This window comes from Rhynchophorus ferrugineus, unplaced genomic scaffold (genome assembly GCF_030347505.1).
Source record: "Rhynchophorus ferrugineus isolate W39M unplaced genomic scaffold, kcgeb_rfMv2 rfM5, whole genome shotgun sequence".
Classification (NCBI taxonomy): Eukaryota; Metazoa; Arthropoda; class Insecta; order Coleoptera; family Curculionidae; genus Rhynchophorus; species Rhynchophorus ferrugineus.
In genome coordinates, this window is record NW_027472584.1 from 17,350,956 (window position 1) to 17,366,373 (window position 15,418).

Below are 15,418 nucleotides of genomic sequence, written 5' to 3' on the forward strand. Positions count from 1 at the left end.
TGTGAACTACTTGTATTTGTCCGCTCTTTAGACAACGACAATATAATTTATGAAGAATTATTGATTTCACGGGAACTTGGGACAACATCAAAAGGTATCGACGTCATTGTTGCCCTCTGTACTGATGGTGTTCCCGCAATGTTGGCATCACGTTCCGGACTGCCGACGTTAGTAAGACAAAAAAGAGTCCTAAGATAATAATAACGCACTGTATCATGCATCCCCAGGCGTTAACTTTTAAGACTCTTCCTGGATGCATTAACCATACACTGAAAATGGCCAGAATAGTTCCAAATATTATCAAAAACAGCGCCATAAATACACACCTTTTTAAAAAAATGTGCGTTGAAATGGGCTCTGACCATGAGGCACTTCTTTTTCATATAAAAGTTCGATAGCTATCGAAAGGTAACATGTTGGGAAGATCATATGAACTGAGAGCAGACGTTGAGATTTTTCTGGTTGACAAAAAAGAAGAACGATTTATTGAAACAGTTGGCATATCAGATAAATTTGGCTTACTTTATGTATATTTTCATACACTTAAATTAAAAATGCAATTGCAAGGTTCCGGAGACCAACAATTAAAAAACGTCGCAAATATATTCATTTTTGAAGATAAGCTTCAAGCTTTTATCTTCAAACTTCTATTGTGGTTACGTAAAATTGAATAAAATAATTATTCTGCGTTTGTGAAATTAAAAACACTTGTAGAAGACAAAAAGTATATAACCCTAGTAAAGTAAAAATACACAAAAAAACCTCAAGACTCATTTACAAATATTGATTGATGAATTCAATCGTTACTTCCCAGAATATACCGAAGAAGCTAAAATTGATCAAAAACTAATTCGTAACCCTTTTAGCACGGACTCTGGTGAAGTTACTGAAGGAATCCAGAAAGAACGCATTAAATTCCAAAATGACAGAATCAAGGATGCTTTTGAATCGAATTCATTTGAGTAGTTTTGGCGTGAAAAACAATTTCTTATATTAAGCTTAGCCTATGCCTTATTTATGCGATATTTTATGGTTCTCTCAAAAACTTATTTATGTGAACAAGGATTTTCTGCTTTGTTGGTAATTAAAAATAAGACGAGGAATCGTTTGAAAGTAAGTGATGATTTACGTGTAGCTTTGTGTAACAAATCCTAGGATGTTCGGCTATCCTATATATCGTGCAGAAGATGCAAGCTCAGAAATCACATTAATACAAAATTAGAGAGAAAAAAAGTATATCCTAAAAATATTATTATTTCTTTTTATATAATTTCCTACTGATATTTAATTAAAGTTTCAATATGATTATTACAGTTTATTTTTATAATACCTACATAGTGGTTCCTTCTAACAACAGTAATGTAAAAGTGTTTCCTTCCTTCCAAGAAAAAGTTAGGAACACCTGCTCTGGTTAGTCCCCTTTATTTAGTATATATCGTACTTGGTTACACTGATACTGTTACCCGTTACCTTGGTTTGGGATATCGGAGAGAACCAAGAACCACATGGCGCCCAATGAGCAAACCACCCGAATGAAAAATTAAGTTGCCTCCTCCCACAGGTTTTTCAAGAAATATATGAATAATATTCTGTAGCGATCTTGAGGCATGTCGAATTTTACATCCTGGAATAACGGTCTACAAAGTACCCAGAAATATAATCCCACATGTTGAACACGGGCGGGGTGCCAACAGCGCAATCGAATATCTGGCAACCTCGAGACGTTTATTTGAGAGATTAGTGAAGGGTACTTTGTTTCATTCAGTGACTGACCATCGTTAAGTTTAGACGTGCCACCATCGACTGCCCAAGCCTCTACTACAGGCACCGCAGCCGCTTCGTTTTATCTATTTGTAATTTCATTTTTTATGTAAATTCAATAAATAATGGTCACACCACTGTTTCATTTCGTTCTACCTACATTCACAGAGCCCATATACTTTACCCAAAAATTAAATGATTTTTATGGCCTTTACTCATACCACTTGACTAGATCTTAACTAGGTCTGGTTACTGAGAGCGGAGTGCTTATTTCTTTTCTTTTCGGATTTTACATTGTTGCCCCAGGATATTTCCATTAAAATCACAAACATAAAGTACGCCCATGCCCTGGTGGGATTTAAAGCTTTAATAATAATTTTAATTGGAGAAGACGTTCACACGCTAGAAAACTAAGTTTAAAAATATCCAAGCAAAATGTTCGAAATTATATAATATTATATTTTCGCAAAATGGCATGGCTACATTCGCTTAATCGCCCTTGGTGAGGTCAGTGAGAATAAAGTTAGAATTACAAAAAATAAGAATGTTAAATATGTCTATAGGATTATTCTATTATTTATTGTTATACGACGCTACAAACAGCCTTGTTTACAATATTTTTGACACACCCAGATCCTAAAAAACACCTTTTCTACTTTCAGCTTTATTATTTATTTATTTTACGGCCCTCATACGTCCTCTATTTATGACCTAGATATCCCCTGTATAGGTCGTAAATAGGTCGTGAATAAGTCCTCTTTTCGGTTTTGTTTCCCCGCATACAAATCAGCATAGCTTACACAAAAACACAAATGTGTGTTACGTCTCCTATCAAATATATCAGATTTACAAAGTTTGTTTTAATCTTTAAACTAAAATTTATTCTATGACACAATGTTTTTGTCGAAAATTCCGAACAAACTTTCGTCATATAACATCCCTTTTCTGTTTAACATGTATATTTTAGCAAGCATTTCCTATCTGATAGTTCTACTAACATCACTTTAATAAATTATATTTTGTATTTTGAAAGTTTAAAGGGGGAAATAGGTGTAGAGGCTTCGAAAAGTTCAATTTTTTTCATAAATTTCATAAATCGAAGTACAACTAGTCAATAATATACTCTGAATTTCAAAGTAGAATTCCAATCCCTTTAATAGTTATAAGCGTTTTAGTGAGCCTTTGTTTCTTTTAACAATATATATTTTAGACATAAATGTACAGAAGTATCAGTAATCGTTCAAGAATATTTAAATTTTCAAATCAATTCTAACTTGACTTTCCTACCGTCGTTTCATATATACAAAAAATGTTTTCGTATCCGAAAAACAAGCATGGTTCAAGCTGTGTTACAAAACCTCGTAGAAGATCATTTCACAGAAATCGGTATATACATCGACAGTCAAATAACTGTAGTTAAAATAACCATTAAAAAGAAAAAGTAAAAGAGGAAGGAAATAAAGAAGAGGAAGAAAATAAATGAAATAGAAAGAAGAAGAAAGGGAAAATGAAGATTTATCGAGAGATGATTTACTCGATAGGTGTTTAGGTGGTCATAATCAAAATGCGAATGAAAGCTTCAATTCAACAGTTTCGCAATTGGCTCCAAAACATGTTCATTCTGGTTTATAAATTTTTGAGGTCTCGACATATTTGGCTGCGTGCTTACTTAATGGCGGAGCTTCCAGTATTTTAACCATTCTGAATGACCTTAATATTACCGTTGGTAGCAGAAGCTTTAATTATGCCCGAGACGTTGACAATCGACGCATATTACGACAAAATCATCGCAGCTCTCTGGACAGTACAGAAGCTCGAAAAGCTTGAAAAGATTAGCAGCAAGCCGAAAATCACACATATGAAGCTGATGCTGAAGCTGTTTAAATTAATTACTGCCGTAACCTTATCTCTACTGCTACTCAAACTTTTAAAAGCGTTTTCCTCAAAAATATTATTTTATAACCACTCGTTATGAAATTTTACACATATCTTTATATATTAGTTTCTTCTGTGAACTATAAACTAAGAAAAATTGTCATTTTTTTCTATATTTTATTGCATGTAAACAAATGGTAAAAAATCGTACTTAATTTTCACATTTCGAAAAAAATATAAATTTTCTTAAATGTTAGTTAACATTCTTTAAAAAAAACTGATTTTTGAAAAAAATTTCTAAATTTTTTAAATTTTAAAAATCTACATTAAAAAAAACTCACATCGTGCGGCAGCCTGTATCTTCATTGTGTGATTAAAAAGACTTTTGAAAATTTGTTTATAAACTCTAAAACACATGTACAATATGATCTCAAAATATACCTTCAAAATAACCTTCAACCTTCAAAAGAAAGAGGTTAAAATTTCATTATATTCTACTCATAAGTTTGTGAGTTATTGTGCTAAGAGTGAGATTACTTTTGTTATTTTCAAAATAATGGATCAAAAACAATTCTGGGTTTTAATTTTACACTACTTCTTGATGGGTATAAATACCATTCAAGCAAAGCAATGGCTTGAAACGTTTTATAAGGACTCCACTCTATCAGAAACAACAATTAAACGTTGGTTTGCTGACTTCAAACGTGGTCGTAGAAACACCGATGATGCAAAACGCAGTGGAATGAAATAGCATGAAATCGTTTTGAATTATCGAAAAGTGAAGTTGCATGAGTTAACTAACATTGTAAGGACATCAAAAGAACGGGTTGGTTTTATAATGTATGAGTATTTGACTATGATAAGGCTCTGTTCAAAATGGGTGCAGCGTTGGCCCATTGTTGACCAGAAACAAGAACGTGTTGATGATTCTGAACAGTATTTGGTCATGTTTAAACATAACAAACCGGAATTTTTGCGTCGATATATGACAATGGATGAAACATGGATCCATCACTTCACTCCTGAATCAAAACGATCGTCATCTAAGTAGACAGCAACAGGTGACCATTTTGAAGCAAAACATAAATCGTTCTACAAAACGTTCGTACGTTCTAGGTTCGTGACTTTTTAGCCCATGTGTAAGATGCAGGTAATATAGAATTCACCGGATCATTTACTTACTTAGCGAAGCCATACTAAAGCGTATAAGTTATTTAATTAAAGATATTACGAAATGGAGATTCCAGAAATAAAAAAAACATGACGAAAAAAATCTAGCGCATATTCACCGAAAATTGTGTGATGTTTATGCATGGCGGTCAAAGCTTAAGTGAATGCCAATATCAAAAGAATAGTAAATTGGATTTGCATTTTCATTCCAGAGATGTCTAAGGTGAACCTTGTCCAAGTTGACTAATCGTTGACAAAGTGGATAACATTCTTTAATACACAGTTGTGGCTGTTGTTTGGCTAGGAAAGTGGAAAAAGGTCATCGACTAAAACGACACATATCGACGAATGTTGGAAGTTTATGTAAATACACACATTCACTTAAAAAAATTAAAAACTGAAATAAATTTTTCCCTACTCTATAATTTGATCTTAGTTTTTTAAAATTATTAATGTCCAATTCATGAATTAATTTTTTTTTTATTACTCTTCGTGAGTCCACAATCTGCCCTATTGGCAATAAGTATTTCTTCTGTTTATATTATATATACATGGCATGTAGAAGATCACTTCATTAAGCAATCTTCTGTATAAAATATTGTCTTAATTAATTAGTCTTATTAGTCTTATTCTAATGCTTATTCTAAATTCTACATATGTCCAGTAATCAGATCAGGTGGTGTTAAACGTTTTAGTCTACGCACTTCACTATCACGTCGCATATTTAGCTGATTAGCGAGTACATTGGGATGCACTGACACTCTTTCGAAGTACTTCACACAAACACGTTGGATTACACTCGTTATAGGTTCTAGAGGAATATCGCGTTGTATCACTTTATTTGAAATATAGTACGGAGCATCAACAATGGCACGCAACACCTTATTTTGGAACCGTTGAATGATGGATATATTAGATTTGCTAGTGGTACCCCATAGTTGAATTCCATATGTCCAAATGGGCTTGAGTATAGACTCATACAGCAATACCTTGTTATCTAATGATAACTTGGATTTGCGCCCAATGAGCCAATACATTTGATATAATTTTAGTCCTAGTTGTTTCCGTTTAGAGAGTATGTGCTTCTTCCAGGTTAGGCGTCGATCTAAATGCATACCAAGATATTTAACATGCTCTGCTTGGGGGAGTTGACGATGATTGATATTTACTGGTGGACATGTTCTTCTACGCAGGGTAAACGTTATATGCGTAGATTTTGATTCATTGGCTTTAATGCGCCATGTCTTCAACCATAATTGTATTTGCTCCAGGTGGGTTTGTAGGTTTATTGATGCTGTGACTGGATCTTCATGGGATGCTAAGATTGCTGTATCGTCTGCATATGTTGCCACAGTAGTTATTTTTGTGGTGGGCAGATCAGCCGTATACAGAAGATACAGTACTGGACCCAGTACACTACCTTGCGGAACTCCTGAATATATGGGATGTAATTCGGTATGTTCATCGCCTTAATTTACAATAAAATGTCTGTCAGTGAGATACGATTTTAGTAGCTGATAGTCCGGATGAGGGAGAAGTTTCTTTAGTTTAACCTGCAAGCCCGTATGCCATACTTTGTCAAAAGCCTGAGATATGTCTAGGAAAGCAGCCGAACAATATCTTTTGGCATTTAGGTCAGCGTTTATTTGGTTTACAAGTCTATGCACTTGTTCTATAGTCCCATGCTTATTGCGAAAGCCAAACTGATGTTCTGGAATAATTTTTCTTTTTTCTATTATATAGTTTAGTTTTTTTATGTATAATTTCTCGAAAACTTTCGATATTATTGGTAATAAACTTATAGGTCGGTAGGAGGTCACATCTTCTGGTATTTTTCCTGGTTTAAGTATCATTAATATTTTAACTACTTTCCAGATACTAGGGAAGTAATTAATTCGTAGCATAGCATTAAATATATATGTTAATAGTTTTATAGCCTTTTCTGATAATTCTTTTAAAATTTTGCCAGTAATTAAGTCATAACCAGGAGCTTTTTTAATATTAATCTCTCTCATTATTGTATGTTTAACTTTTTTGACCGTTAATTTCTCGTGCGGTAAATCCATTTGAAATGGCGAATCTAGAAAGCTAGTAATTTTATTTTCGTCATCTTTATGTAGCTGAGACTGGAAAGGTTTAAAAACATTTTTTAAGTGTTTTGAGAAAATGTCGGCCTTCTCTTTATTGCTTCTCGCCCAATTATTTTCGCTTGTTTTAATAGGTGGGTTATGCTGCTGGGATCTCCTAAGCTTTTTTGTTGCTTTCCACAACGAATAGTCTGTAGCCTCAGTTGATGTCAAGTTTTCTAGGTATTCTTGAATGCCTTGGTTTTGTTCAATTTGGATTAGATCTCTCAGCTCTTTTATGGCCCTATTAAATTTTCTTTTATTCTCTTCAGTCCTTTGCTGTTGCCAATTTCGTCGTAACTTTCTTTTTTCTGCTATCTTTTTCTGTATTGTACATGATATATGTGTATTTTTTCTTGGAAATGTTTCACTGTTGGGAGTCGCGGAATATGCTGCCTCCTGTATATTTTTTGTAAGATTTATTGCTGCTGTTTCTATATCCATTTCAGTTTGTAACGGTAAGTTTAGGGAGATATTTTGGTCTAAGTTTTCTCTAAATGAGGGCCAGTTAGTTCTATTATTGCACAGAGAAGGGGGTTTATCTTTGATGGTAATTTTTGAAGAAATTGTTACTATTATTGGTGAATGATCAGAAGACAGGTCGAAACATGATTCTGCCTGACATTTTTTTGGATCAATATTTTTTGTAATACAGAAATCTATTGTATCTGGTTTTTTATTTCTGTCTGAAGGCCAATATGTTGGTTCACCAGTAGAGATATGTTGTAAGTTATCTTTCCTTATGGCTTTGAGCAGTTCTCTACCTTTTGAGGTTATTATTCTTGAACCCCACATTAAATGTTTTGCATTATAATCTCCTCCTGCTATAAATCTATTACCTAGCGTACTGAAGAATTCTTGAAATTGTTCTGCCTTGTTGTTATGTTTGGGTGGGCAATAAATCGAAGAAATTGTTAATGGTCCATGGGCTTCCTCTATGGTTATAGTGGTGGCTTGCAGGTAGTCTTTGCGGAATTTTTCTTTTTCGAAATGCTTTATATCATCTCGAATTATTATGGCTGTACCTCCATGTGCTTTATCATCAGGGTGATTTGTATGATAAAGCTTATATTTAGGAACTTTCAGATAATTCTTGTCCGTAAAGTGTGTTTCGGAAACCATCATAACGTCAATATTTTGTTCATTTACGAAGATTTTTAGTTCCCTGGCGTGTTGTTGGAGCCCATTGGCATTCCAGACGGCGATTTTGTAGCTACTGGTTTCAGGCATTAGGCAAGTTTGCTTACGACGGTTGTGAGTAGACCAAGCATCGTACTCATTTGATCCATTAGTTTGGCCATCATATTTTCTAATCTTGAGATGTTGCTAGTTTCAGTAGGTTGAGATATTGTCTCTCGTTTTTGTGCCGAACCATTTTCAACTATTTGGGCATAAGTTATGTCTGGTTGACTTGTTCTGGTGGGTAGTGGTAGATTGGTAGTAGTGGATTGTTTTTGTTGATTCCTTTTTTCCCTTAAGGCAGGATAGAGTTTCTGCTGTAGTTGCTTGTGAACTGCGCAACCCTTGTAGTTCGCTGGATGATTTCCGTTACAGTTAACACATTTCACTTTCTCATCGCGAACTTTACGAGTACAATCTCCTGTCTTATGTTCTCCTGCACATTTTACGCATTTATATGATTTGCGACAGTAAGTCTTTGTGTGCCCGTGCGCTTGACACCTTGTGCATTGTGGTATAATTCTTTTTATATGTGGTGGTTCGCATTTAATAATATTATTTTCCAATTTGGTGATTTCATACACCGCCTTATTATTTCCATTAGGTTTTATGTCTATATAAAACATAGGCAGAGGTTTTTTTGTCGTGTGATGTCATATATTGTGAATATTTACGACCACGTGGCCTTTTTCAGCTAGTGCTACCTTGATGGTGTTAAAGTCCGTCCCGTGATGTAAACCTTTTAATACGAATTTAAATGTTCTCTCGGATTTTGGCCTGAATGTATGGTATTGGGTGTTTCTTTCATCTAATTCTTTTATAAGAACTTTAAAGTGATCAGCTTCGAACAATTGGATTTTAATTGTTTCATAGCTCACTGTTTTAATTGTGTAGTTCGTAGTAATGGTTTTCAATAAGTCATGGATGTTTTTTATTATTCCTACCTTATAGACTGTTATTGGTGGTGGTTTGGGAACAACTTTTTCAGGGCTTGGTTGTATGTTCTCTTCAATTTCTTCCGACAGGTTGCTAAAACTGTTTTTTGTCTCTATCGGTTTTTGCAACCAATAGTCACTGATTCTTGTTTCTTTCCTCGCGATTTCTTCTTCTGGACTTCTCAATCGTTTTTTGTTAATGACTGTAGTCCATTCTGATGGTGGAGTTTGCGTTATTGCTGTTTGTTCTAATCTTATATCAAAGTGTGCAGGTGATTTGGTTGAATCGCTATGGTTTGCCATTTTTTAATTTTTAATATTTTATTTAATTTACTTCTAGAGGATAAAAAAATAAAATAAATACATTGTTTATTTCACGCACTTCATTTTTCACTTACGTTATTTTAGCACTAGTTTTTTTACTATAAATACTATAAATGAATTTCAAAAGGACTGTTGTAAAATAAGATGAAATAATTTTAAACACTAATAAAAATGAGATGCAGTCCTTTTGTCTGGTCACGTAAACACGTATTCACTACACTTTAGGTCCACTGAGAGACGGATAGCCGCATCTGTTATGCGTTTTTAACACTCGATTAAATAACCGTAATAAAATACTGGGTTTTTTTTAAAGAAAGGTATCTTTTTATAGCTTGGACCGTATTGAAAATACGTCTTCACCCTACGAAGGTTGGAACTGAACTCATGAATTAATTTAAAAAATATATTTTATCCATAGGTACATTAATCAAAGATGCAAATAAAAATTAATAATTAATTATAATTAAGTAAACTTACCAACTTCAGCCAAATATTGGTAATGAGTAATTGATTCTTTTCATCCTGAAACAAATGAACACAAATAAGCTATTTCACCCTTGGGATTAGTTTAATTGTAATTATTGAATCAAATATTTTATAAGTTATAAGCAATTAATTAATATTTTTCTAAAATTAATGTTCACTAGATTATTCTATTAATTTTCAATGTTTTATTAGCGCCTTGCATAAGTTATTGCCAATTTTTAGACGATGACATGAGTGAGTACGTACGAATAGTTTAAGCATAAATAACAAACAGTAAAAGAAAACAACAGCTATCAGTTCTCCAGTCTATACAGTTTTTTGATAGTATTAAATGGATCTTACTATACTACATAATGGAAAAGAATCTACAACTGAAGCTTTAAAGTTCTTGTTGAAACATAAAACATATTTCTTTAATGCTTTAAGAAAACGAACTTTGCTGGCCCAAGTTGAGTTTGTAAGTGATTATTTGGAAATAGAAGTCATAGGAGTATCTATAAAATAAAATAAAATATGTTTATTACGAGATCTTGGATCCTAGATCCCAATACAACAACAATAAGTGCAATAACAAGGCACATATTTTTAAAAATAATTTTTTTAATTTATAAAAAGAATATCTCTTAAAATGAATTTACAGTCCCTAAATATCCAATGTATGTTAAACCTATTTCATTTTTATCAACATATTATTGGATGTAATTATGCGAAAAGTTAAAAAAACATTAAATATGACTCGGTTGACCGAACTGACGTTTGCTGATGATCGCTGATTGCTGATACGTATGTTGAAGCTTCTGGCATTCTTTATTATGTAGTTCGTACCGCAGAACCTGGCTTGGCTTGAGAATTAATGAAGAAAAGACCTAAGTCCTGACAATTGACGGATTGCCTGCTATTGTAATTGTCAACGGGATCCAGTTGGAACAAGTGTAGCAATTCAAGTGCTTGGGGGTCAGTAATAAAGGAGAAAAAAAAGCATCTATAGTAGCTTTTGGTTCTCTAAGATAATGCGTGTGGCAAAGAAGAGGTATTACAATCAGGACTAAAATCTGCCTTTTTCGAACGTTTATCTTATCAGTTCTTCTGTACATTCTGTTCCACGATTTGGACTCTGTTATAGTCTGACATGTAAGTTCGAGAAGTCTTTCAAATGCGATCGTTAAGGCAAATTCTGCATATTTCTCTCCGAGATCATATTAGAAATGTCATCCGTTTAAGATGCGACAATCAGGGCACAGTTGAGGAACATGTTTATATTACAATATATATAATTATATTAGATAAAATATTTTTATTTTAAAATGAAATAAATTTACCCAGAAATGTTTCGTTAAAATACTCGATGTTGTAAAATACGCTATAGACAGTTTCTGAAATCCTAAAACCAATAACAATTTTACAAGAATATTTAAATGAAATTTCGAAAAAAGTGTCACATTTTTATATTCTATCAATTTTATATCAAATAAAAACCAGCAGCGTATTGCAAAAGTGTGATCGGTAGTATTAAAAACGTATCACTTTTAGCTACTACAGAACTTTTATATTAAATTTAAAATGGAACGCAGTCTTCCCCCGAAAATTACTCTAATTTAATCAATCACCGATGCTGAGAACAGCTGATACTCAGATTTTTATAATAACAAAATTAAATTGTAATAAGTAAATTCGAAAATAATACGACAATTTGTTGAAGATGAAAATGGGTGAATGATTGATAACATGATTTAGTGTAATATAAATGATTCCAATTTAATTTGTATGTACTACAAAATACGTCCACATTTATCCAGGAATTTTTGTTGTTCATATTAAATGCGATTTACACGCGAAATAAAAAAGCTGAAGGATAAATACTGCATTTTTGAGAATAATGCTCAGTAACAGAATAAAGAGGAAGACAGAACAGTAAATGAAAAACTTACAACATCGATTATCTGCATTAGAGTTATTCCAAAACTCAGCTGAAGTGGATCCGATTCATTGGCAACAGGGCGTTCCAAAACGTTGTAAGTATCTAGCAATTTATGCAGAAGCTTTTTTTCATAGTAACCTGCCCAAGAATCTGAAACAAATAATTATTAAATAAATCCGACAACAAACATATGATTCTCTCATTCAATCGATATTAAAGTCACAATCATATTCGTGCATTATATGCAACAACATTAAACTAAGTAATCTAAAAAACTAAATCTTTTTATAGATTGTTGATCCTTCTATCTACTTTGGACAATCAAATGCAAAAATGTAAACGAAATCTTCAAAAAATAATGGGTAAAATGGCATTTTGAAATACTTTGAAAAAATAAACTAGCTTGATAATACAAATAAGAAAAAATCAAACAATTTTTAAAATATGAGATTATATTTTATCTATTATTTAACACTTAAGTATCTATATAGCTAAACTTTAAACTATACTTAATTATAATGGTAATGGTATGAGCTATCATGACTTATAGAAACTTACCTTAGCTTCGAATAGACCCTTAAAATTACCTTTGTAGATGATAATGCTAGCTTTGGAAGTGGTTGTGAAGCTTCTCTGAGCTTTGACCACGATCGCTTTTTGGTATTTTATTATCGTATTAGTAACCTACTTTTCACCATCTGTAATAATTCCTTTCAAAAAATGGCACGACTAGGTTTTGTTTCAGTAATAATTTACAAATGGAAACTCTAACTATTAAAATTCTCACTATTACTTCAAGTCGAATTCAACTATAGAGCTTCTTTTGGTATCCATTCTTATGTATATATTTCAGAAATGTTTTATGATTGATAATTAGTTCCATAGCACCTCATCGAATTTTTCTACTATTCATCAGCTGAATGTTCATTCATGTTTCATTCAGGATGAGATCGTAATTTCCAAAGTAAAACACTATTCTTATTTTCAGTTTCAGCGATACTCTATTTTAAGATTACATAAACATTATATAACCGTCTTAAGATCCATATTCCATAGCTTATCTAAAACAGACTACACGAAAACTTTTAAAAGTTTGAGACAACTTTATAATAACTCAGAGTTGCTTATTTTTAAAGAGCCCGATTTTACAGTAATTAATGACATCCAGAAAGAAATTGAATAAGGCAGTCTTTAAATAGATGATGTTTTTTTCTTTAAAATCATAAGTGAGTTTATTAATACATCAATAAATTACAACAACATAAATCTACAATAGTAGTAACCAATATTTCTTTAATAAATATCTTAGTATTTAAATAAAAAATATTTTCAATTACTTTATATAACATAATAATACACTTATATATTCCGTTTATCCGTTCAAAAATAAATCAAATCCTATAAAAAAATACGAAAATGTTATTTCGTATTACATGAATAATTTATTTAATGTTCTTTATTGATATTCTTCATTTGGATATTGTTATGGTATATATTTTATAAATAAATATAAAATATGTTGTTTATGTTATGTAACAAAGTTGTATTATTAAATATTATATAGGTAAAGAAACCATTTGGATATAAACCTTATTAGTAAAGAAAGAAACTATAAAATATGAAAAAAGGATAACATAATATATTTAATAATATGATAAAAGTTATATTTATCACAATTATCCATTAAGATAGCTTTCGTAGATTTAGTCGATAAACTATTTTTAAATTTTATGAATTATATTAAGGACTAAAATAGCACAGAAAAAGCACTCATGTTATATTTCATTTATTACATCGATTTTGTTTTGAAGTTGTTCCATAGTTTTGATTTATCAATAAAAAACACGATTTTATTGTTTCAAATAAATTACAAATATGTTCTAATTACTCAATATCATAGCATCGAACTTATTCCAGCGATTTTTTAACTTACTGATTCCATCTTTTGGAGGATAGCAGAAATATGCTTTTGGTTTCTTGTTCAATTGAAATTGTTTTCTATATATATTAATTTCTAGTGATACCAATCCTAAAGGAGCTAAACCCATAGTGAATACAAAATAACAGTCAATTCACGCTATGACGAGTTAGAATGTATTGTAATTGCAGCTTGTAAATTCTTATTAAAATCAGACAGTATTTTTCTTCTCATTTTATTCTAGTTAAAAGGAGATCTCTCTGCTGACTTCGAACATGTAACTAAATGAGTCTATAAAATTCGCGTGGTTGTCAAATATTTGTAAAATTCTGCAAAACATTAGTGATAATATTGTTTTGGGGCTTTACTTCTTTTAGGAAATGTTAAATTGCTGCTAATAAATATGACTATATCAGAAACAGATTGCGTCTCTAATCACTTAATTAAAACAGGAACGAGATGATCGGGGGCCCGTTATTGCCAGTAAAGTGCGTTAGAAAGGTAAGTATTGATATTATTAAATATTAAGTAGCTACGATTTTATTGGAAATACTTTTAACGTGTTGCAGTTGCGCTGAATCTTAGTGACTGTGTAAAAAAAATTAAAAACAACGTAATGTTGGATTCATCGAATAAAAAAGCGTCCACATACGAACCAAGATCACTTTGATGTTATTTCTATTCAAGATCAAATTTATGAAATGTATAAAAACAGTGAATAGTTGTTTCCGATATAAACATAATTTGTTACAATTATTTCAAACAAAAATGTAAAAATGAGAATATAATTTGATTAGATTTTGTCAGTCATAATATTTTTTAATAACTAATTGCCGATATATTATTGTTCATGCTGGAAACAGGTATGTATGACAAAAACAGGTAAACAAACGCGACTCTCATAGAGAAATTGACCATAACGTGTTTTTGCAACCAAATGAAAATTAGCTGTTGTTGGAGAAACTATCAGTTACTGTTATGGACAATGCACCATACCATAACATACTGACGAAAATGATTCCAACAAGTAGATCGACAAAGGCATTAGATTTGAAGATACTATGTCAAAGAGTGAACTATTTCAAATTACTATTACGTATTCCTCCCTAACACTGCATATTCAATCCAATCGAACTGATGTGGGATATGGCAAGGAATAATTACATGTGGAGATCGTCGAGGTCGAAAAGGATATACAATGCAATAATGATATGTGAAATGATGTATGATTTCGATATCTGGAAAGACGCATTATCGGCAGTAATACCATTGGTCTGGATTAACTCGAAACCAGATACATAGAGAGAGTTCACAAATGGTGGAATCGTGAACAAGTGTTTGATAGATTGCAAATTAACAGTATAGTTAGTGACTTAAATAGTAACTCAGAAAGTGACATTGCCTGAATGAAGTTTTCAGGATGTGGCATTAGAGAGAAACTTCATTAAAAAACAATTATTAATGAAACTCACGATGAGCATGCTCTAACCTTAAAACATGTGAGGAATGGTTTCGAAAATTCAACAGTGGTGATTTCGATGTGCAAGACAAAGAACGTTCTGGTAGACCGAAAAAGTTTGAAGATGAGAAACTACAAGAGTTATTGGATGAAGACCCAATCTAAACAATTGGCAGAAGCGTTAAATGTGGCCCACGAAACGATTAGCGACCGATTATGAGCAATAGGGAAAATCCAAAAGATGGGAAAATCGTAAAATCATCTGTA

At 32.1% G+C, this 15,418-nt stretch overlaps 1 protein-coding gene across 2 annotated transcripts in view; it reads right to left on the reverse strand.

Annotated features, from left to right (window-relative positions):
- The window catches only part of nAChRalpha7 (nicotinic Acetylcholine Receptor alpha7), a 78,882-nt gene that overhangs the window by 36,626 nt on the left and 26,838 nt on the right, over nucleotides 1-15,418 (reverse strand). For both annotated transcript variants that reach the window (XM_076405006.1, XM_076405005.1), the window contains 2 exons: nucleotides 11,785-11,924; nucleotides 9,848-9,892 (listed from right to left, as the gene is read on the reverse strand). In XM_076405006.1, the coding sequence (XP_076261121.1) occupies nucleotides 9,848-9,892; nucleotides 11,785-11,802 (63 nt within the window). In that variant the 5' untranslated portion in view covers nucleotides 11,803-11,924. The remainder of the gene's footprint in view (nucleotides 1-9,847; nucleotides 9,893-11,784; nucleotides 11,925-15,418) is intronic.